Below are 25,532 nucleotides of genomic sequence, written 5' to 3'. Positions count from 1 at the left end.
TATTTCTGCCTCTAATAACAGTGGCTTTTCCCTCACTGTTTTTCCTACTGTCTAAGTAAAGATTCTTAAAAGCTGAACTGCTGGATAACGAGTTTTATGTTCTGGGACAAGTGCAAGAAAGTTGAGATCTTGAGACAGGCTCTTTGAAAGTAACTATTTAAAAAACATGGAGCATTAAAAATGTGACATTGAGTACTGAACTCCCGAAAGCCAGTCACAAAGAAAATATTGTGCATGTTTATAATGATCATTAGATTAAACTGCAGGTCGAGCAAAAAGATGCTTTTGAGGTGTGTTTAATATTGAGTTGATCGGTGAGCCTTTGGCAAGAACTGCCATACAATCAGACAACACCAAAGCTGTTTTCATCTTTTAAAAAAGATGTTCTTAAAAAAAACGAACAAACTTCTTAAAATGTAACTTCTTACTTCTTTCTTAAGAAGATATACATGAATCCGATACCTGATCCTTATATATGTGACCCTGGAGCACAAAACCAGTCATAAGTAGCAAGGGTATATTTTTAGCAATAGCCAATAAGACATTGTATGGGTCAAAATAATCGATTTTTCTTTTATACCAAAAATCATTAGGATATTAAGTAAAGATCATGTTCCATGAAAAACTTAATTTTTGATTAGTAATATGCATTGCTAAGAACTTCATTTGGACAACTTTAAAGGCGGTTTTCTCAGTATTTAGATTTTTTTGCACCCTCAGATTCCAGATTTTCAAATAGTTGTATCTCGGCCAAATAGTGTCCTATCCTAACAAACCACACATCAACGGAAAGCTTATTTATTCAGCTTTCAGATGATCCATAAATCTCAATTTCAAAATATTGACCCTAAAGACCTTTTTTATGGTCCAGGGTCACATACAGTATGTCATATACAGTATATAGAATATACATATGAGACCAATTAATTTCACATTCTTGTTTTTTAACAGTGTTGATTTCAATGTCTTCGTATATCACCTATCATTCACATTCTGTCTAATGAGATCAAAGACTTTCCTTCCCTTCATCTGAATACCATCTCACTCTCCTGAGCTGATGTTTGTTTAGACACTCAGCTTTACAAGGAGTGTGGCATATTCTTTCATCTGTACCCAATATTACCTCTTTTTGAGGAACAAATAAATATAAACGATCTCAGATATTGAAATATAGAAGAAATTTCACAATACTCTTTGTGTTTGTTTCTGTTTGCGGGGATCTCAGTCAGTTACTTCACCGCTCCAGCAAACAGGGTTGAGGCATCATGTGAGCCTGTAGGAGTTTATTATATGATGTGTATAAAGGGCCAGCTATTGTGTCTCATATGAAATACTCTTTCTTGCTCTCATCCATGGCGTCCTGCAGGGCAGGGTCTCCACGCAGAGCAGTGTCTGCTGTCTCTGCGAACTCTGTGCCCTTGGCCTCATTGGTATGATATGTGCCCTTGTGCTTGTACATGTATCGCAGAATGACGGCCAGGAGGAGGATCAGGATCAGAACCACCACAGCAATGACAACTAGAACACACAGACACAGAGAAAGAGAGGTTATATTAGAAGATAACCTGGGGGATGCAGCTATAAGGTGAGACTGAATGCCCTGAAATAAACAGACTACACTGTTTTGAGTTCAGAGGAGCATTGCTGGCTGTATGTGTTTTTGTCAGTGGTTGATACAGAAAAGGGGTTTTAAAAGGATCATTATTCTGGGTTCGTTATCACAATAAATGTTGATTAATACAAGAAGAAAGTTAGATAATCAGGAAATGATAATTTTTTTTGTGGTATTAGTCAACAACATGCCACAAACGCTGTTGATTGAGTTTAACTTGTACTAAATCTGAAACATATTTCTGATTCATCAGCTGATGCCGATAGCAATATCTAAAGGTGGTGGATGGTCATAAGTATTTTATAATACAAGTTAATGATAATATTTTTTTTTCCAGTAAATAAGACACATACACATTTTACATAATATTTACAAATATATTTACAAAAACTTGAAATAATTTTTAATTGTTTTTTTTTATTAGTTAACTAAAACCATAATAAATTGAAAAAAGGAAAGAAAAAATACTTATAATAACTATAACTACTAAAACTGAAAAAGTTAAAAATGATATAAACATGTTTTTTTTTAAAAAACTAACAAACAACAAAATTACTTAAACTTTAATTAAAATAAAAATGTAAGCAGAAAATATAAAAATTAAAAGTAATTCAAATATTAATAAAAACTATGATAATAAAATAGAAAAAGACCTGAGGCCTCATGTATAAAACTTTACGTAGATTTCATTCTAAATGTGTGCGTACGCACAAGTTTTCACAAAGTTATCAGATTTATAAAGAACCTGCGCAAAAGTCCCTTTATAATACCCAGTCAGCGGAAGATTGTGCGTACATGAATCTCCACCCCGTCTCCTCCCCGAAATAGCCATCAGGGGCCTCATGTATAAAACTTTACGTAGATTTCATCCTAAATGTGTGCGTACGCACAAGTTTTCACAAAGTTATCAGATTTATAAAGAACCTGCGCAAAAGTCCCTTTGTAATACCCAGTCAGCGGAAGATTGTGCGTACATGAATCTCCACCCCGTCTCCTCCCCGAAATAGCCATATATGGAGCTTACAACGCCTAGTTTTAATATGCATAACGTCATCTGCATATCATTCTCATGCATATTTCCATCCACGTGACACCATGTTTAACACAGTTAAGGGTAGCCTACAGTTAGGAAAATATGAGATAGGCTACGGACTATAAATGCGTTTTGAGACATCACTATTCTATTTTATGCAATTTGCCTAAAAGGTAAACATATATTTTAGAATGTTTATAGCCTATATTTTTATGGAAAGAGATAGGCCTTATTTTTTTTGCAGTGTAGCTGTCTGACTCACTGCGTCAATAACAAAACATTTTGAAAATAAAACGCGCATATCTTACAGTTTCCTTCAAATTCTATCTTTTAAATATGGCGTCTGTCACAATATTGGGAAGAGCACGAAAGGGTTATCATTAGGCTACCGTCTGTGCGCGACACCAGTGAACAGTTCTACTGTCATCGGATCTGTTCAATGGTCGAGAAACACTGGTCTAGAGTGTCCGTACGGTGCGCACATATTTACGCTTAGTTTATTTTTTATAAATCCCGATATGTGTGTGAAAAATTGTGTACGCACATTTCCATTCCCATTTTGTGCGTACACAACGTTTATACATCAGGCCCCAGTTCTGTTGATTAGTATCTGCATTTGCCTGGTTGGCCAATTATGTTGAAATAGCCAAATATTGGCTGATTTATTAGCCTATGTCTTGGTCTATAACTAGTTTTTGTACTTTTATTCTCAACCCAACTTATCTTTAGCTATATTCAAGTGGGAATTTAACCTAAAGCTATGTTCAACATCATTAAGCAATATAGACGACGTCATTGTTTACAATACAACCGGAGCACATGCCGCTATGTTGAGGGGCGGGACATTTAGATGATTGCTAGAGGCGGTTTAGCCAATCACAACACACTGGGCCAGCTAATCAATCAGAGCCTATCGTGTATTTCTGAGGGAGGGGCTTCATAAAAGCAGGAAATGATCAGTGCGTTCAGAGGAGAAGGGACAGAGCGGTGTGGAATAAAGGTAAATTATGTGAAAAATAATGCGTTTTTTAACAAACGAAGCATTAACACATGTTAGACTGCACCCCATAAACACAATCAAGCCTATAGAAAACCCAGTCAACCACCCCTTTAAAGTGAGAGGTCGGGGAAATGCGATAACAGAATGTTAGATTCAGGTGTAAATTTTGCGAATGAAAATACAGACAGACTTAACCAATGAAAGCTAATCTTCAGAGTGCCTTGTCTGTAGAAAACAGCAGTAAATCACACAGCCCTAACAAACTAATATGCACAATGAAATACACAAATGTTCTCCTGATATGCCAGACCAGTTTCCTGAAAAAGGTTTTGAGAGCATGTAGCCTATCATTAGATCCCTGCTGTTTACCGATTCCAATTACTTGAGTGTTGAGAACAAACCCACACACTGATTATTCATGTGTAAATGAGCTAAAGTGAGACCACTGTGGTACTGGTACTTTTTTTTTTTTTTTGCTCAGCCAGAGATCTTCTGACGCCAGGAAACATCTTGTGCACAAATTACCTCTCATTTGTACAGAAATCTTCCAAGCCTCTCTGACCATCATCAAAGTGCTGTTCTCAAAATGTTCTCGTAACTACACTCTGGAGGCAAAAAGCATTTTTTTCCACTGACAGCCATGCACTTTGAATAAGTAACATATTGCTAATATGTCATTATCATATAGAAGATATTTTACCAGTGCCCAGTTTTGCTCTGGAAAGCATTTGAAATGGACTGGATATTTGGAAATGAAAATGGATATAATCCTCTGCCTGCTGCCATTTACATCGCTGTTTAGAATCGTTGTTTTGGGCTGTCCGTGTTCCTGTTTTGTCATCTACCACATTTTTTTTTTTCTGTGCCTCCAGAGTAATTAATCACATGACATTTACAGTTCAGGTGATTGGCTCAAAAAACAACTGTGTCCAGACCTAAATGCCCATAAGCTTAAGTAGATTGCAGAAACCATTAACACCAATGGTCTCTACCTAGGCTTTACGATGCTCTCGGGAAAAGCAGCCCTGACAAAAGTAATATTTAACGGGTCAAATTAGATAGAAATATTGACTTAAGGTAAAAGATGCACAGTTTTACATTCTAGTGAGATTAAGGCATGCTAGATATGTGAAGTCTGAGAGCTGCTACACTTACCTCCAACTATGGCTTCAAAGTATGGTCCCTCTAAAGACAAGAAGAAAATATTCTGATGAAGCAAAATTGTATATGTCAAACTGAATTTTATTTTTTGAATAAGAACGCTCATATGACATATCATTTTGTAATATAGTTCTACTATTAACCTCCACTGATTTTAAGCATAAATGTCTCAACATTTGATCAAAGTTAACATGTTATCAAAGTTAGCTCGGTTCGACCCTTTCTAAATGGCTAGAGTTCTGAAACTTTTTGAAGATAAGTGTTTTTTTTAGGAGTGCTGCAGTGCAGCCATGCAACTCTACAACAGGATCCTTCCTGCCTCACTGATCCCTCACAAAACACGTACTGTTGACTTTCCTCCTGTGTTATAATAACACACGTGAATCTTTCATGATGCTTTGTTTTTATAGACAGCTGTCTCCCCCGTTGTATTGCAGCCAGACTCATTCTCTCCATCACCATGGGGACAAAAAGCTTGTTAAAGAAAGTAATTGAAGATAATCATGAATTATTGCAAAGGCAACATCTGCTGCCTTGACTTGACTTTCACTGAAGGACAGGCAAATCAAACATGTTGCTTTCAAAATGGAGATAGGTCTAGTGAGACCCCAAAACTATTTTTAAACAGAAAGGATAATGCAGGTTTGACCAAGCAGATGCCCCCCAAACATGAACAATTAAGCTCCCTCATTAGTGTCTAATAACCTGTTACATTGTGATTAAAAGCTCATTGTGATATGGTGTTTACAGTGTGATTATATTTGGAGTAATTAAGGAGACACAGAACATTCACATTTGGGCAATGTGAAGGGCATGAAGGTGTGTTTGAAGGTATAACAACCACTCATGTGATCTTTAATGTCTCCTTATGAGTTCAATAATTAGTTGTCCTTTAAAAAAGGTGTAGTGATATGAAAAAATAAATAAATAAAAACGACAACCTCACAGAGGCTCTCAGCCAGTGAATTATTTATAAATCAATCAAGTACTTCCAACTCCACCAAGGTTCTCTCTGCAGCATCTTTCCTCAAAACTTTATTAAAACTATGAAATATCTCTCTAATAGAGAGTCTGGTTTGTTTCACAAAGTAGCACATGCTTTTACTGTGAGTCTTCATCATTATAGCATGCAGATGTGTGACCTGCTAACCTCCAAACTGTCCATAAAACCTCTCTTAGCTTCCTCTAAGAGTAGTGAAGTCAGTAGTGACATCTAATGAAGCAAAAAACAAAACAAAAAAAAAATTGTACATTGTACTTTAAATTGTACTTTGAATGCTCTGGAAAACGGAGTCCTGAACATATTGAAAAGCATATTTATTTAAACAGTTGGAGAACAGTGTGTGCTGTACACTCTGAGCTCTTCCAGAATATAAAGACAGACGCCTTTTCAGTACGGTTATTAAAGTTGGAATGATATGAAAACGCCTATTATCTAAATGCATGCTTTTAATCTTATTGAGAATTATTCATCCACTTTTTTTTAATTAAAATATCACAACTTGTTCTGGTGAAACAAAATTCTTCTCTCCGGGGACAAATGCTGGAGATCCCACTGCTCTCTTACAGTCGAATACAAGCTCACATTCAGATCTGCCTTCATCCAATCAACAACCAAGGCAGAGTCTATGTCATACATTTTTACATTTTTCAGCTTGTGCACTCCTCATTTTTACCCATTAAAAAGTTTTACAAATAAACACAATAACCGTATTTAAACCAATGTATGTACACCAACATGAGTTGTATGAGCAACCTAACAAAAGCTGTTTTTGTATATGGAATAGGCCACCTTATGGAGGTCGTGATTGAGGCCACGTGAGGTGATCATCATGTTTTCTTACTATTCCTATTATTGGACACTTTCCTTTCCAAAATTTCCACTTTCCTCTCACTTTCACTTTGTGTAATAAATTAATCACGGGTGACTGCAAATTTCTACATTAACATTGGTAATTGAAAACCTTTGCTTCTGTAATGCACACCACAAGACCAAGGACCAGCAACACGAACAAAAAAATGACCTAGTGCACCTTTAAAAATGCTAACATGTGCTTTAGCTGGTAGGAAAGTTTGGAAAGTTGAATCATTCAAAAGGGGCATGAAGGACACTGTTGTTTTTATATCTCACAGGTCACGTTTTCGTTTCCATTCAGTGAACAGAGAAGCAAACTGTTGAAATCTATTTAGGACTTGAAGCTGAAGTGTGGAATTTCTGCACCACTGGCTTCACCGAACCAAATTGCAAAAATAATGATCGCTTTCAAACAATCTTGCCACAAACTCACCACTGGCTGAGCCGATGCTACTCTATCGGATGCTGAAACAAACGAAGCAATGTTTTGATAGCGCCACAGCACAAATAGCTTACTGTTAGCTGTCACTGCATATTAAATTAAGATAGTAGATTTTTAATTATACTCTTCAGCTTTAAATCTATGACACGTGGATGTGTGGCACAGGGAGACCAGAAATTTCAGGCTAAAATATATGATAGATAATGGATATAGTTCTTATTTTAGAGCAGAAATTCTCGGTAAAGTGGATGTTAAGCCCGTTATAAAAAATCTTTCTAAGTCACACTCAGCGTAGAGCCACAGCACCCCAGGACGGATTAAATCTCTGCTAAATTTGCCATGCAAACACGAGGGAGCCTGTCTGGCCTGGAGGCGTCCCCTCGTTAGCCTCGTTAGTGAAATCCGCCAGCCGCTGTGACATAGAGGAGGACATCTGTGCTGCGTGGCCAGATCTGAAGAACAGCTTCTTTTTTTTTCACAGCCTGCCATGAAAGCCGACGGGTTGGACCTGAAAGATGATGAGGGCCAAAGGCATTCCACCCTCTCTCTCACTTCTGCCACACAGACCCAGGGCAGAGCAAACCCAGCAGCAAGACATTTGCTTTCATCACCTTCCCAGAAGTAGAGCTAATCTTGCCCAAAGCCGGCTTTTGAAGCGCACTGGTAATTGTCTCCCGATAGGATGGGTAGCAAAACCAGGAGCCAGAATGAATTCCAGTCCCTTCAGATCTTGGGTGGGAAACGCATTAAGCTGATAATTTTCCAGCTTGAATTAATGGAAATTTCTCATTGTTGCTCTGCCCAGTGCCCAAACTGTAAATCTGTCCAAATTTCAGCAAATTGGAGAACTACCAAAGCAATGGCATTTAGCTCTGATCTGAACATTTTATTCACCGGGACAACCAATGATCTGGCTGTCATCCGTTAGCCTCACACACATTGGATAACTAGGTTAAAAGTAGCCCTAAATAGTCTACTTTTAGACATCTACTAGAAATTGATTTATTCCCAAAGAACTTAATCAGTTCTTGAAGAAGACACCAAAAATATTGCTTCCTCTTGTAGTCCAGAATCTATAATTTTGCATGCTGATTCTGCTGCTCTCTTTGATTTCACTAAATGTACCACAAAAGGCCCATCACCTCCCTATAGGCAGGCTCTATAGTACATTGTGAAAACCGCAGGAATAGAGGTCCTTGTCTCATCTCTGAGGTGATGAAGTGTCAGTGCAGGACTTCATGTTTCATGTAGAGAATTAACAGCTCCGATGTCTGTCAGGAAAGCACTCGACTGTGGCCATCTGCCTGTGTCAAACTAAGAGTGAAAACAGCCACTAAACGCCTCGCTAAACTCGCTCTTAGACACTCCTTTCCTCTCACTCTCTTTATCTCTCTCTGTCTCTCTCTCACTTCTCAGATGACTGGCTGTTGTTTATTATTCATCATCCTTTTAAAAGAGCAGCTTAGAAATGGACAGACACAGGTGAACTTGAAAACTGAAAGTCCATCTCACATAGGCAATCTCTTATATACATATACATACAGAGTGAAAAATTTAAGGGGGTCTGAATACTTTCCGTACCCACTGTATATATATATATTAGGTACAGATATCAAAAGACATCACAGAGATGTTTGTTTTCAGTGAAAATCAACCCAGTGGCTTTCTTATAGTTTCCACTGAATATTATAGTAAAATATATTTAAAAATTAAACAAATTACACACTTCAGCTTTAAACCAGCTGGTTGTAAAATGTAAGTCCAAATCCTACTATGTGAAGAAGCATTAAAAGCTAAGCAGCTTCCCTTCAAATAGCCCATTGCCAGTAAGGACATTGACAATAGATGATAACCTGAGGGAGCTGCAGAGAATCCTCAGCTTATAATGAACCTCTAACAAACCATACAAATGCTCAATCAACATATTTTAATTAGATACATTTCTCCGTGGTGCAGCAGTCACAGTGAGGAAGAATAAGGCCACCACATAGTCGGAAATCTATGTCGAATGCTCCAAAAATTCCTCATGGATTTCACACTGTTTTACATATTTTCTGCTCTTCAGATGAGGTAAGAATGAGAATTCATTCCCACAGTCCTTTAGTGCAAGCGTTCTTCAAGACAGTCCAATGGGAATGTTGGAGAGTCCTTGTAAAAGTTTAGTCAAAAGTAAAAAAATAAAAAGAAATGATATTTCTTATTTTTAAAGAAATGGTAAGGATGAAAGCATGGCAAGTGTGATACAGTATATTATAATTATCTTTACAGTAATAAATCTGTATAGGCTACATGATAAATAACAAATATAATTGTCTTTATATTTTGGGAAAAATCATATTTTGGTGCCTATGTGTCATGATCCCATGATCTCATTCCTGCCATTTCATAACACTATGGAATTAAAAAGTTTGAAGGTTTAAAGTACAACTGACATACTGTCTTCACAGTGATATGTTTTATGTATTAAGCTCAGAATGACTTGTAACCCCTTATCAGACTTGATATCGTGAAAAGGAAATATTGATCATCACGTTATTTACTGTGTCTGCAATGCACAGATCCACATCAAGAAAGGCCTCAAAACAGCCTTGAGTGAAAGCATGTAAGCCCATCAATAAATCTCTCATTTACTGGTCAGGAGCTCTTCTCAGATTCCTCTGTGCCACCAAGGCTATTCAGACCTTTAAATCCTCCTCTTAAACAGGTTTTACGATAGTCATTTCTATCAGACTTGAGAGGACCAGTCACTGTATTTCTACACTGTATTGTTGGTGATGTGACTGCCCTGCAAGATCATATCAGAAAATTGATGATTGAGGAAGCTTGTGTCAAGGCCAAAGGATGCTCATCAGCCTTCCCATGTGATGAAGAATTGTCCTATCGAACCAGAAATCACTGACTTACACTGTTTTACACCTTTAAGGTGCTGTTGCATTAGCAAAAGTTTGTGGACAAAAAAGGTCTATTGTCTACTGTCAATGTAGTAATGTATGAAGCACAGCTCACACAGAAGGCACTTTAATCCAAGCAGTTTTCTGTTTGCATAATCAACTTTAACCCATTGCAAAATCTGCATAGGGAAAACATCCACCATCACGCAAAATTCTTGATTGCATGGATTCTAATTAAAATAACTGTTTTTTGCCCACGAAAATGTGCCTAACTACGTTAAATGTGATACCACATATATAGAGAAACACATTTTCAAACATTACTTGGCAGTGACTTAACATGTTGGGTGCCTGACAAAACAAAACAAAACAAAACAAAACAAACAACAACTTGTACATATATTTGCTTGAGAAACAAAAGAAGCAAAATTGCATTAGAGAGATGTTGGCAGACTTAATATATTAAAAGGGTCATATGATGCGATTTCAAGTTTTCCTTTCTCTTTGGAGTGTTACAAGCTCTTGGTGCATAAAGAAGATCTGTAAAGTTGCAAAGACTAAAGTCTCAAATCCAAAGAGATATTCTTTATAAAAGTTAAGAGTCAGCCACGCCTACCTAAAACGGCTCGTTCTAACACGCCCCCACATATCTACGTCAATATGTGGAAATATTAGCATAATGCCACCCAAATGTGCACGCAAAGAAAGAAGGCGTGGTTTCAGGAACAGCAGTAGTGGTGATGCAGCCATGTCAGGGAGATGTATTGTTACACCAAATACACAAAATAATGATCTTTAAAATAGCATCATATGACCCCTTTAATTTATTTTCATATATATTGCATATATTCTTTTTTTAAGCATACATAATTAAAAATTCAATATAAATTAATTCTTCAAGTAAATGTATCTTATTTGAAAAATATTTTTACAAGAAAACAAGAAAAATAATTATTTTTCTTACTATTTTCTTTAATGCAAATTAGAAGAAAAGCTACTTTTTTCATTATTCAGTTGAATTTATTATTCAATATTGAAAATACTTCAGTTATGCAGTAATATTACACCTGTGGTCAGCTGCATAAACTGCTTAGACTAGTGTTCAAAGTTAATCATCTAATTTTTAATTTTGGTCATAACTTTTTGAAGTCAGTCACATGAAAAAGTAGATTGATCTAATCTGAATCCAAAAGTGAGACTGATTACCACGTACCATGTTTATGCAACTGGCTGCTTATGTTCATGTATAGTACATTAACTAATTTAATTCTGGGTTAGAAGTACGTGAGTTATTCATTGAGTCAGTAGGCCAGAGCTGAAGTAGCATAAGAAGGTTAATCACATCAAGCTATTGCATCGATTTGCATCATGCAACACACATACAGCTCACTGAGCACAGACAGGGCAGCCACCAGGACAGCACAGGTGCAAGCATATATTACACAAGAGCTCAATGGTGATTATAACCCTAAATTCATAACCGTACTGGGCTGAGATGGAGGAGACAGAATGAGGAAACCACATGCTAGTCTCCCTCTGTTCCTAACAGAAAAATGAACCGAGTGCAGAAGACAGGGAAGGAAACGGGAGTAATGGATGTGACTAATGGAGTGAGATTTCAGCATGTCTTGGAGGAGGAGAGAGGGTGGGAAGCGTGCTGAAAGCTTGTGCTGTTACATTGAGGAGGGGAGAGAGGGACAGATTTCTGTTATTGAGCTGGGCAGTCTCATTAGGGAACCGGCACTGTAGAAAATTTTATCCTGCCCTACCTCAACACAGATCTGCTGAAATTTCAACTCTGTTGAGGATTATATAACAGCAAACGGTATAATACAAATATATAATATTGGTATTTTTTTAACCCTGTAACCCCACCCCTTAACTATATTGCATAATGCTCTGTTCACACCAAGAACAATAATAAAGTTAACAATAATGATGACTTTATTAGCACCCATCCATTGCTCTGTTATTATAAGTGTGTGCTGCGCTTTTGTCATCTGCTTAAAATGCTCAAGCTCTTTAAAGTTCGATTTATTCTGATGGGCTGTCAATGTTTTATCGGACATCAGCTGAAGAAAAACTTTAAACTGATTCCATCAATATTGTTCCTCTGTGCTGTTGTCATTATACAGTGGTTGAGGGACTCCCCTATTCTCATAGAATTGGAATGATTATTAAAACTATATGGATACAGATATCATTATTACAGTCCTTGGTGTGAACAGGCCTTAGTATATAAAATAACAAAAAGAACCATCAAAGTTGTCTATGTGGCACATTCCAACATATTCCAAGTCTTCTGAAGCAATATGATTTGGGTGAAGAAAAGTTTTTCACTGAAAATCTCCACTGCAGTTCGCAAATTTATTCAAACGTGTCATAATCAGATACAAGACACACAAGAGCCAATGGCATGTGCCACTGTTGACATCAAAACTGTTGTGCAGCCACTTTTCAAAGGCTTCAATATGTATGAACAAGATTTGAGAGCTACCATTAAAGGGAAAGATTTTCAGAGAATAATGACCTAAAAGTTTCATTGTTAAAGCTTGACCGCAAAAAAAAAATAGCTGCAAAAAGCTTGATGTGCTTTCCACTGAATAAAGAAACTCATAGGGGTTTTGAAATGACCAACAGGGTGAACACAGCAGAAGAGTGATATCTGAAAGCCAGGTGAATATGACACAAGATTGATAGTGGTGCATTTCCTTATAGGCAAATTCAAACTGCCACAAAAAACTGCCAAATGTTAGAACAGTTTGCTACAAGCGTAAAAACACTGAATAATGCCCTCATTTTCTGATCATTGACCCAGTTATTAGTGTCATTGAGCAGGAAATCATCCTGCTGTTTGAACTTAATTTCGCTCAAGCTAAAATCATCCAGAATATACACGACCGTTCAAAAGTTTGGGCTCTTGTTTTTAAAAGAAGTCTCTTTAGCTCATCAATAAGGCTTTTATTTGATTAAAAATACAGTAGAACAGAAATATTATGAAATATTATTTCAATTTAATACAACCGTTGTTGTTTTTTTTTTTTTTTTAAGAAAATACATTTTAAAATGTAATTTATTCCTGTGCTGGCAAAGCTGTGATGGCTAAATTTTCAACATCATTACTCCAGTCTTTGGTGTCACATGATCCTTCAGAAATCATTCTAATATCACGATTTGCTGCTCCAGAAAAAATTCTTATTATTATCAATGTTGAAATTGATTGATGGAGGTAAAAAAAAAGGTCATACTGAGTGAAATAATCTCTTATAACTCACATTTTCCCCCCCAAATAAAACTAAATAGGGTTACACTTTATTTTAAGGTGTCCTTGTTACAGTGTAATTATACATTTAAGTACTGAGTAATATTATTTAACTACATGTACTTACGATATGTTTAGGGTTAGGATTAGGGTTTGTCTTAGGGTTACTTGCATGTAATTATGCATAATTTATTGCTATTATAATAGTAAGTACATGTAACATGTGTAACAAGTACATCTTAAAATAAAGTGTTACCCCTAATAGCATATCCTGTAATGACAGCGACAGTTAAGTGTTAACAAACTAAACCATCAAAACACAAAAACAGTTTGATTTTAGTGTTTGTTGGTACAGTGTGCACTAGCTTTATGAAAAAGTGTTGGTTTGAAAGTGGATCCACCCCAACAGCTGTGCAACTAAAAACACAAGCAGCTCACTCTTCCACACCATTACACAGCCACACATCCCTCTTTACTTCTATAACACCCTCACTTCCTATTCATAATCTTTACACAGACTCGTCTGTAAGTTGCCAGTAACAGTCACTTATATTGTACATTGGCATCTATAGATTAGAAATGTCAGTTGCAGTTTTTCATTTTGCTAGCATGTCTGTATGTTTACTCCGGTCCTAACAGGTCACTTGGCTTTGTCAGCGTCCCAAAACTCTTGACTATTTTAACCCTTACATAAGCTGGTGTGAATCACCCTTGAGAAACCGTATTGCACATCAAAGAGCGAATCCAACATATTCCTTTGAGAGGCGACACAATGAATCCGAATGGCCTCTGCTGCCTAGATGGCTTCATTCATCACCTGAATATGCCTCACAATGCCATGTGCCATAATCAAAGCAGCATAATTATTATTATGATATTCATTTCTATAGACGGCACTTTCCCTTGAGAAGGTCAGTCTATCATCTTTGGGACTAGGACATCTAGTCTTTGCGAGCGGCGAAAGTGTGAGAAATAGATTGAGAATCGCAGAAAAATATGTAAATGAAGCAAATTGCAAATGACCCCGAGGTCACTTGGCCACAGATACAGTTATTCAGTGGCCCAGAAATCAGATTGTGGTGCTGAGGGGGAGGGAAAAATCAAATTGAGAAAGAGGACTGGAGGCGACAGAGTGCACGTCTATGAAGATAAGAGGAATGTGGAAATATCCACAGGGACCTAAACCTGAGTGTACAGAAAGGGTTATAAAGTTTTCAGACTTTCCATTGCGGATTACAATCCGCATGATGTAATTTTCAGGTGATTTTCAAGTGATCTGAACGCTCAAAATCAAAAGGTCCACTAGGTTGTGCGCATACACTAAACGTGTCCATCTGTGCTCACAGTTAATAGAGTATATTTTGATATGCCCATTCGGGTACAAGAAAAATATACAGGCTTAATTATTCACATTTTTGTACAGATTTAAATATATGATATGATGAGAAACCTTTTATTAATTGAAATAAAATAAAACATTTTTTTCACTATTCAAGTGAATTAAAAGATTAGTTCACTTCCAGAATAAAAAAAATCCTGATAATTTATTCACCCCCAGGTCAGTTTCAGTGAAGCTTCAAAGGGCTCTACACAATCCCAGCCGAGGAATAAATGTCATATCTAGTGAAACGATCAGTCATTTTCTAAAAAAAAAAAAAAATACACATTTATATACTTTTTATACCCAAATGCTCATCTTGCACTAATTCTGTGACTTGCGTCCAAGACGTAACGTAATCCCATTGGAAAGGTCACGCACAGTTAGATCTTCATCTGTAGGGTATAGGTAGGGTGAAAAACTCCATGTCATTTTCTCCTCCAACTTCAAAATCGTCCGACATCGTTGCTTTACCTTTTTTTTTTTTGAAAAGGGCATTTGACTTTCTTTGCACGATTGCTTTGTATAACCACTGGGTCAGTACTTCCACCTACATCACACCTTTCCAATGTGACTACGTAATGCGTGAGGTCAAGCTTCTGCAAGACGAGCATTTGTTAAAGTTTATACATTTTTATTTTTTTTAGAAAATGATTGATCGTTTCGCTAGATAAGACACTTCTGGGATCGTGTAGAGCCCTTTGAAGCTGCATTAAAACTGCAATTTGGACCTTCAACCCATTGGCCGCCATTGAAGTCCACTATATGGAGAAAAATTCTGGAATGTTTTCCTCAAAAACCTTAATTTCCCCATCATTTACTCAACTTCATGTCGCTCCAAACACACCCCTAGGGGGCGCACCACAAATTTTAAGAAGGGTAATGTAATAAATACATGCTGCTTATGTGACATTAGGGTTAAAGTTGCAATGAAACGGAAGAAGTGACAGATACTTTTTTTCATATTGTGACGTACATCGAAGTGAATTTTTGAAAAAGATGTATGGCATGGACTGTATCAAGCCTGAACGTACCTGTGGGAACTTTTTGCAATACGCGAAATATGTAGCGCTATGTACGTTTCGTGACATATTCGATGTGAAATGTCCATTGAGTGGTGCGAAAAGAGTGTTTGTTTTTTCCCCCCGAAACTGATTAACGTACATATGGTACATTTTATGTGACGTTGGTTTTGTATGAGTCACCTCTTTTCTGACTTGAAATGTCCGATGAGTGGAGCTATAACTGTAATACATTTTAAAATAATGTACCATTTGCACTACACCTAAACCTACCAGAAAGTATGAAAAAAGCGAATGTGACGTAAAAACGCAATCGCAAACATACCGTTTTAGCTTGTTTTTCGATCTCTCATCTTTCAGCTCTTTCAGCGTGAGTCATGTTTTTCACGGGATTCATACCCAAGAATTCCACATCCAAGTCCAATTCGTGCCGGCTGAGCTACCAAGCAAGCTTGTTACGTCCAGAAAACGAAACATATGGAGCTGTAATCATAAATGTGTACGAAAACAATTAGTGCTTGCTGTTTTACAGCCTCTAGTGTTCATTGCTTTTGGAAACTGCAGTGATATGTACTTATTGGTACGTTTTGGGTGTTTTTTATGAAAAGGTTCCCACAGGTACGTTTTCGCGATGAGATCAGGTTTACTGCATCAGTTGTTGATTGAAAGGAGAAGATCGAAGATCCAGAAGATTGAGTTAAGATATTTTGATTAAGAATTAAGGTCAAAAATAAAATAAAATAAAACGTACAGATGAATCGTTCACAATAACTGCATTTAGACAATATATAGCATGATTTTTTTTATGTCATGTTAACTTTAAGGTAAAGTTTTATTAGGCTTATGGTTTGAGGGATGTTAAAAATGTTGTTTTCCTCAACAATCAAATTGCCTTGTCTGCTCATGACACCTATACCCTCCCCCAAAATTTCTGTCAGTTCCAACACATCTTCACAATTTTTTATTGACACTTTTTATTATCACACACACACACACACACACACACACACACACACACACACACACACACACACACACACTCACACACTCAGTCCTGTGGGAGTCTCAGTTAAAGAGCTCTTCACTATTCCCCTCTCTCTGCTTTTCTGCAACTGATTTCCTCAAACAATCTGGTGTTTCTCTCCATCTCTCTTTTTCCTTCATGGCCTGAGGTCACATCTGCCTGGGATTTGAGGCTCAAGTGGTAACCGTTCCTATCTCACCCAACCATATGTCACGCATCTCGCCTCGAAAGAATACCTCTCCACCACACTCTCAGATTCCCTCATTCAAGCTGAGAGTCAGTGAGTCTCTGAGAGAAAAAGCCTTTTCAATGAGTTTACTAATGGGCATGTGCTCTCATGAGTCAGTCAAGTGACTGCAGGCCCACTGAGGTTGATTATGGACAGCTGGTTGAGAACAGTGCCTGTTTCCATCATAATAATATAAAGAGCATGCTGTTGATTCTCCAACATTCCTGTGGACGGACATACACATATCACATACAGGAAACTGATAAAGATGACACACAAAGAGACAAACTGTTTTAAATCTGTATTTCATTCCTAATGATATCATGCTAGTTCAAAAGACTCATAATAAAACTGAAGAAAGCAGCTTAATTAACTTACTGCATTGCATCAGTGTTTTATTTAAACAAAAAGAAAATATTTTAGCTGAACAACTTTTTTTGTCAGGTTTCTCAAATTTGTTTATTCAAAGAGTAAATAGTATAAGCAGATTTTAGATGGTGTTTAGCAACATTTCAATTTACAATACAATGAATCTTGTAGTCTTGTAGCCAATACTTTTGTTTTGTAGTGGAGTTAGAGATTTCATATTTCAGTATTTTTTTTTATCAGTATCAGTGTTTTTTGTTTTGTTAATGCTGAGTATTTGAAATAGATCATTTCTGTAATATGATGTAAAAATATAAACAAAAAAAAATGTTTTTAAAATTTTTAAATAGTTACAAAGTTTATAAAAAACATAAAATCAATAACTAAAATTATTATTAAAATAAAATGATTAAAATATTATCGAATTATTGTTTTTCTCATTATTATTGAAAGTTTGTAAAACATAACCATCCTTGAACTTGGCATAACGTAAGATAAAACACAGTTCATTAGTAACCTCTGTGGTCCATTACAGCTACAAACACAGATGTGCAGACTGCCCTTCATTTAACAGTTCCCAATTAAAAACAATGTCATGGCGTAAGTGTCAATGCAAGGTGAATGCGCATGCAGCTGTTGGACTGCGGCGGGATACAGACCAACAAGCGTTTTGTTTGCTATGTTTTCCATCACATACTTGGGGGACTTGGATGCGAGGGCTTTCAGAACAGAAGATAAATCAACATTTTGGCTTGCTGTTTTGTTGCTGTGAGGAACACATACACACACTCACTCAGTGTTTGTCCTGTAGCTAAAAAACATCTACAACCCCTCTGGTTCTAACTTTGTTTCATCCTCCACCAAGAACAAAGCAGTCTTGTCCTATTTCCCTTATTTGTTTTCTCTCTTCTCTTGGCCTAGCTTTTATGTTTGAGCCATCTTCTTACTTGTTTGAGATCTATTTTATTCATCTCTAAATAAATTAAAAAACTTAACCTGTCACACAAGTAAGTCATCAATTAGCATCAAGATTGTACTACCCTCATCCGTCTTCACAGACACAGCTTATGCCCCCTTTTGAATGTTTATTTAAACTCAGCACTATGCCAACACACAACAGGTGATGACCTACTGGCTTCTTTGAAAACTGATCCTAAGCCTGTGATCTAAAATACAACCTTGAAACTGGTCACCGATCTGTGCCACGACTTCATCACAATGCACACAGCATCTTTTTAGAATTACAAAAAAGAACAACAGAAAAGTATATCAAAAGATGTTAGGTATAGAGATTTTTTCTTAGGATTTCATGAATCCATTTCTAATAGTCACTTGTTTGTTTGTTAGTTTTTTTTTTTTGTCACGTTGGAGTACAATAAAAAGTCAGTATTTCTTCTATTGTGTTTTTTAAGCTCCTTTGAGTCTCAGTTTTCATTATTTCAAGAGACAGCAATCAAACGAAAGAAAGATGCAGAGTGAAAGTTAATTTCAAGTGCTTTACAACATCTATGAGGTTCAGTTTTTAAAACTTTCTTCAGTATGAAATATCCATTAAAATACCACAACATACTGGGTATTTCTAGAAACATCAGAATGCATGAATATTCAATGTTTGAAATGCTACCTATAGAAATTTATAAAGATTAAATATGATTAAATATGTCAAAATGTAAGTATAAGGTTTCCCATTATATAACTTTTAATGGACTACAGCATTTTCTGATACACTTTAATCTGTTCTGATGGCTATTTTAATTGTTTTAACAGGGAATAAACAGGCATAATTTCTCAACCTCAATCATGTAATTATGTTTTGGCACAATATTTTCCTGGTGTGGACAATGCAATTCAAATTCCAACTCATTTATTAAAAGGGAGGCCACATTTAAATTTTGAATTTTGTCTAACCTTATTCAGAACATTATTCATATGGATTATGATATATGATGCCCTTTTCAGTTGCTTTTTGCATGTTTTTATCTCATTCCTTTTTTAGCATCAAGTATTTATAGACACTAACACACCTCCTTTCAATGTAAATTAGCCTCAAAAGCTCATTCCCAAAACTTGCCACATCACAGTAGTCTTCTGCAGCCCCCACAACCCAGAACTGGCCTGTAAGATCGGAAATTTCACCATGCACAGTAAACTCAGCACTAATTATTTTATTTTTTTGGTGTGTTTTCATTGCTTTCTGATTTGCATAATTCTCTCCGGTGCTAAAACAACGTAAACAACATGTGTAAACAAAGGACGTTATCAGCTGGTACAATTCATTCATGGTGAATTATTCTCAAAGTGTACTAATACTGATTTCTGTTGATTATCAAGAGCCTTGCTGTATTTTGACTCTTATGGGCTTGTTATGCTGTCGGCTATGTTTTCACAGCTGGTTGTTCCCGATCTAGTAAACATTCCATATCTCATATTCAGAGCTGTACCACACCACCATCACCCTCTGTCAAACAGATCTCTGGTAAGCCAGCAGTTCCAAATCTAGTACAACGCAAGTTAGGGAACAACAAAAGGTCCACAAAATGGTTTGATGTTTTAGTTGTTTCACTATACCTTCTTGTGATAAAGCACATATGATTGATAGTCACATACTATACATAAGGAAAATATAACAGAGGTAGTTTTTTTTAAATTAATATCCTGTTCAAATGTTTGGGGTCAGTAAGATTTGGTCAATTTAATGCATTGTGGAATGAAAGTGTATTCATTTAAAAAAAAAAAAAAAAAAGCTTTTTTATTTTTTTAAAGAAATCAAGACATACTTTCATCCAGCAATGCATTAAATTGACCAAAAGTGACAGTAAAGACAGAATGCCATTATAGATTTCCATTTTTTCCCCACACTTTCTATTCAGAATCTTTAAAAAAACGTATCATACTTTCCACAAAAATATTAATCTGCACAACTGTTTTCTACACTGATAATACAAAATCTTTCATAAGCACCAAATCTGCATATTAGAATGATTTCTGAAGGATAATATGACACTGAAAACTGGAGTAATGAAAGTTCAGCTTTTCTGAATGAAATTTTAAAATATATTTAAAATTAGAAAACGGTTGTTTTGAAATATATATATATATATACACATAGCAGAGAATAATGTCAACTGCAATCATATATCATATTACAAAAATATCTCACACACATAAACCACACATCTGATGCTACACACATGCTTGCATGCCATTGCCAACACACACAAACCACACATCCTCATTTCTGTATGTGAAATTCAGAGCAGTCTGCTCTTCTAAATGTCACCAATCCACATCCAAACACACCCATTTGATAACGCTGCAGCGTGTGCTGACGCTCATTCAGTATAGTGCACAGAACTACAAAATACTTACGAATAGATATGAGTGATGTGTCAGATTTGCTTGTTACGCTACGTTCTGTGGAGTTGGCCATAACAGACATGTGAAGGAATATTTGGCAGTGAGATTGAGGGGGACAGCTGCGGGAGAGTGTTCTCAGGGATGATGAGATGTCTGTAGAAAGAAAGAGAGGGCAATTGCTTCACTCCAATGTGCTCTCAGGGAAACAGAGCGAGGAAATAGCAGGAGAGTGTCGTTTATGTTCCAAGATAAAGCACATAACAGATTACATCATCCAAATCCCAATGTGAATACTGAATAATATTTGCACTTACTTTTCTAATGTTATCCATTATTTACATAAGCTGCACTGCATGTTTAGATTATCATTGAGACATTATTTAGCATGTTTGTTTAGTAAGTTTTACTTTGGCTGATACCGATAATTGTAGGTCAAAGATCTCTATAATGTAAACAAAACCTGACTTGTTTTTCCCATTTAGACCATATAAAGAGAATGTGACAAAAAGACAGCAAGATGCCACATCTCTAGCCAGCAATGTTGATCTGAGGCTTGTGTGGCTTCCTAGCTATTTTATGAATCTATGTTATGAAGTTCTTTCAAATTTCCGGAAAAAGCTCTGTTTTGTGACACAACAGGGGGTTGATAACTTCCTACTGGCTTTTGACTAGGTCAGAGGAGCGTATTAAAATAATTTGAAGGGACAAATCAGAGGTTAATTTTAAAGCTGCAATTATTATTTTACATGTACATCACTGTAAATCAGTAAAGTTAATCTGTGCTTTTTAAAGTGGATGCAACCGTCTTGCAGATGTCAGTGAGTCAGTGGTGGATACTGGCTCACCACCCCCACACAATGTGCAGTCCATTTCTCTATTGCTTATTGGTTTAATGCGACTGCACTTGCTCTACACTATATGACCATTCACCCCTCTCAATGAAAATAAATTGGGTCCTGGCAATCTAATCTGGGTGGTGTTGGAGTCATAATGCATGTTACACACTAACATCAAAAAGTTGGGATCAGTAAGACTTTTTTGAGCAAGGTCATAAACTGATAAAAAGTGACAGTAAATGCATTTATAATGTTACAAAAGAATGTTACAACACTGTAAAAAAAAAATCAAAAGTTGAGAAAACTTAAAAGTTTAAGACAACCAGCTTCAGCAGATTTTTGAGTTTTCTCAACTTGTTGTTTTCAGTTTATACAACAAAAAAGTTGAGAAAACTCAGAAATCTCCTACAAAAACAAGTTGAGAAAACTCAAAAATCTGCTGAAGCTGGTTGCCTTAAACTTTTAAGTTTTCTCAACTTTTTTTACAGTGAAGGTCACAGTGTGCACAAAAATATTAAACAGCAAAACTGTTTTTAACATTGATAAGAAATGTTTATTGAGCAGCAAATCAGCATATTAGAATGATTTCTGAATGATCATGTGACACTGAAGACTGAAGTAATGGCTGCTGAAAATTCAGCTTTCCCATCACATAAATAAATTAAATTTTTGTTTACCTTAAATTGAAATAATATGTCACATTATTACTGTTTTTACTGTATTTTGATCAAATAAATGTAGCCTTGCTGAGCTTCTTTTTTTTTTTACCGACCCCTAACTTTTGAACAATAGTGTACCATCAGGTGACTATGTAAGAATTTAAACAGGTTTGTTGATATAGCAACTGAAATATTCAGAATTCATTTGAACTGAATTGAGAGCTTATAAATCAGAAGCAAATCAAATTAGAAAGTCATTGCCTTTACCCAGTTGGTCAGCTCTAAACGAAATGTTTAAGTGCTCTACTCTGTAGATCTGATATGTTGATGTGTACACAATATAGTGCCGTGTGACACATTCGATTAAACTCCATTGACCTTATTTAGCCTTTGCTGACTTTTCTGGCAGTTACTAAACAAAGGAAGAGGCCTTTAAAGACCCTGGGCCTTATCACTCACTGTGAAACAAAGGAAACATTCACAGTATTTCCTTCTCTCTACTTCCTTCCTGAAATCCAGCGATGGATTTCTTTTATTTACATATATCAAACGTATCATACACTGACATTCTCTTGTTTTTAGTTTGTAGTACTTGCAGGACATGAGGGTTAAAAACTTCAGTTTGAACACTGTCATTTTAAAAAGATGGGTTTGACAAGGCTACCAATTTATAAACTTGTTAGACTCTATGAAGTTGTGTCAATGTTTATGCCTGCAGCTGAAGGAGGAGCTCTCATAAATGTTATATGCGATGATGGAAAACAAGTTCTCACTCTCACTCTCTAATTTAAGATAACTTTTATTTACTTCCCTCTTCACGACTCAGTGCTAGAATAAAGCAATTTTAGCTTGTTTTAATTTTTAGCTCTCTATTATTTAAAAACCGCACTGTTAATGCCAGCTGTGCTCAAATATAAGCTTTGTGCACCAGCATGACTTGCTTTTACTCTAATATTTACACTTGAAGCTTTTATACAAGCCTCAGGCAACAGGACATACTAGTCCCTGCATGAGTAGCAAAGCAATAAGGATAGTGAGGAAAAAAAGCAACCAACAGGTGCCCAATATAAATGTGGAGGAGTCAAGACAATTTAAAAACATCCCAGATGGCACCTCTTGAAACTGGTTAACAGAATGACCAGAGTGTGCAGAATCAAGGCAAAAGGTGGTAACTCCAAAGAAGCTAACATATAAAAAAGTTTTAATTTTGGGTAATAATGCAAAATTATTTATACAAAAATATAAGGGTTAGATGGATAATGACGATTATATAATCTTTTACTCACCCTTATGTCAGTCCAAAACTGTAGGACTTTCTTTCTTCTGAGGAACATAAAAGAAAATGAATGTCTGATGAATGTTTATTTATTTATTTATTGGTCCATACAATCAAAGTCAATTTTCGAAAATTAAAAGGCATTTTTGAAAATAAATTCAAATGTTTAAAACAAATGGTATACAGGTTTGGAATGACAGGAGGTTTAGTAAATGATGACATAATTTTCATTTTTGTGTGAACTACCCTAAGATAAATATCATTCAAAGAGTTTACTATCAATGAATTAGAGAAATAACTTCAATATTGTGAAATATACTTTTCTGTGTGTTTGGAGTATATTGGAGTACTGGTGCAGCTTAATATAGCAGGGCAGATGTCACTTACAAGTGTTTGTGGTTATTTGCTGACCTGGCTTTTTCATCTCTGTCACTCAACACTGTTAAACTACACACAACTCTCTCGAGGACCAGACACTTTTTTAGATACGAAAGAAAGCCACAGATTTAGATATAAAGTTAAAATTTGTTCTGATGGGAGAAAAGTTGGGCAGATGTAAACAGTAGAAAAACTCTTGGACAGTTAAAGAATAGTACTTGTCACCATCTAAAAAATCTTTTAACAATAATGTACCATGCTTTATATTTCATATTTAAATCTGCAAAGCAACACATTTCATGACAGCAGGCTTCATTTTAAATACTGAAGTGAAATCTAACTCACCAACTTCTCTTCAACAGTTCTGCAACAAGTTCTCCCACAGCCTGAAGTTCTTCTCCTGTCCTTTTTCTAGGAACAGAAATACTTCCTCAGTTGTTCTTTCACTTTCTAACAGGATGGAAATATTATCATGAATCATATCAGAGGTCTGTTTTTAGATCCGTTAAGTTTAATTGTATAGCATGTGAACTTCCCCTTTCAGCCCACTCCTCCCTTAACATACTGCTTTACTAATAGTTTCTTGTGTTCGACCAATGGCTGGACAGACTCCTCCTCCTGAGTAAAGCACAACTACACAGACTCCTCCTCTAGAATAACACGCAGCTGTTGTCAGACTGAGCTCAGGGAAGGGGGAAAACAGCTTGGCTAAGAGTAAAGACAGAGGCAGACAGCAATTGTTATGCAAGGGAAATGTGCAATTGTGAAATATGCAGCTGTGAAATATTGCATTTTTTTCTATTTACGAATATTTTAATACTAAACAAAATATTAATAATTCTGTTTAATAATATTTTAAACAAAACATTTTTATTAATAATACTGTCAATCATTTACTGTCAATCAATTAAAAAAAAATTGGGAACACTTTAGAATAGGGACCAGTTCTCACTATTAACTAGTTGCTTGTTAGCATGCATATTATTAAAGGGGTCATATGATGCGATTTCAAGTTTTCCTTTTTTTCTGACCGATGAGCTTTGTAAAAATCGACACGTTTCAGAAAGGCAGGCATAGAGGAGAAACAATAATGTACAGTATGTGGAAAATAATGTGTTTTTTTAACATCTAACCGCATAAACACATTTCATTACACCAAATACACAAAATAATGTTCTTTTTAGCAACATCATATGACCCCTTTAACATATTGGCTGTTTATTAGTACTTATAAAGCACATATTTAGCATGACCATATTCTACATCCCTAATCCAACCTAATACCTAAAATTAACAACTACCTTACTAACTATTAATAAGCAGAAAAAAATTAAGTGTGACCAAAAAAATCGAAAAAAATGCAAATGATGTAAAATGCAATTAATGAATCAAATAAGCTATATCAATATTTGCTGAGAAAAGCCCACATATTAAGATAATTCAGAACATTATTTTTTTGTGTGCCAGTGTAGTTATTATTTTCTCAGTATACTATCAATATCATCTTATAAGAAAAAAATTATTTTATGAGGTGGCCATTTTGTATGAATTTGAATTAAAATGTTTAATAATAATAAAAAAAAAACTTTGGCTAATGACTAACCCTACACCAAAACCTAACCGTTACAAAATTAAATGAAATAATATAAATATATACAAATGGGATCGTACAAATGAATGATAACCAATCCATAAGCCATATAACATTAATTTAGAAAAACATAAAAAAAGTTATTTATTATTGTATTGAT

General features: G+C 35.8%; 1 protein-coding gene across 3 annotated transcripts; it reads right to left on the bottom strand.

Moving 5' to 3' along the window:
- Positions 1 to 851: 851 nt before the first annotated feature.
- Positions 852 to 24,342, bottom strand: LOC107723681 (glycophorin-C-like). Of its 3 annotated transcripts, none has more exons than XM_016532390.1 (5): positions 24,127 to 24,342; positions 23,414 to 23,450; positions 20,645 to 20,785; positions 4,801 to 4,830; positions 852 to 1,518 (listed from the first exon to the last, which is right to left on the bottom strand). In XM_016532390.1, exons 3-5 carry the CDS (start codon positions 20,712 to 20,714, stop codon positions 1,322 to 1,324), a joined length of 297 nt encoding a protein of 98 aa, XP_016387876.1. In that variant the 5' UTR covers positions 20,715 to 20,785; positions 23,414 to 23,450; positions 24,127 to 24,342; the 3' UTR covers positions 852 to 1,321. The 3 variants fall into 3 exon arrangements, with proteins under 3 accessions (XP_016387876.1, XP_016387878.1, XP_016387877.1); XM_016532392.1 differs by having other exon boundaries at positions 23,414 to 23,447; XM_016532391.1 differs by lacking the exon at positions 23,414 to 23,450.
- Between the last annotated feature and the right edge of the window lie 1,190 nt (positions 24,343 to 25,532).

The sequence above is a fragment of the Sinocyclocheilus rhinocerous genome, unplaced genomic scaffold, assembly GCF_001515625.1.
Source record: "Sinocyclocheilus rhinocerous isolate Xijiao unplaced genomic scaffold, SAMN03320098_v1.1 scaffold755, whole genome shotgun sequence".
Taxonomy (NCBI): domain Eukaryota; kingdom Metazoa; phylum Chordata; class Actinopteri; order Cypriniformes; family Cyprinidae; genus Sinocyclocheilus; species Sinocyclocheilus rhinocerous.
The sequence above is the reverse complement of the archived record's forward strand: the minus strand, read 5'-3'. Positions and strand labels throughout refer to the sequence as shown.

Excerpts from the sequence above, each read along its gene's own strand:
- LOC107723681 (XM_016532390.1), bottom strand. The coding sequence starts at position 20,714 with ATGTCTGTTATGGCCAACTCCACAGAACGTAGCGTAACAAGCAAATCT. Across the intron at positions 4,831-20,644 it reads CACATCACTCATATCTATTC|AGGGACCATACTTTGAAGCC; the intron begins GTAAGTATTTTG and ends TCTTGTCTTTAG. Across the intron at positions 1,519-4,800 it reads CTTTGAAGCCATAGTTGGAG|TTGTCATTGCTGTGGTGGTT; the intron begins GTAAGTGTAGCA and ends TGTGTGTTCTAG.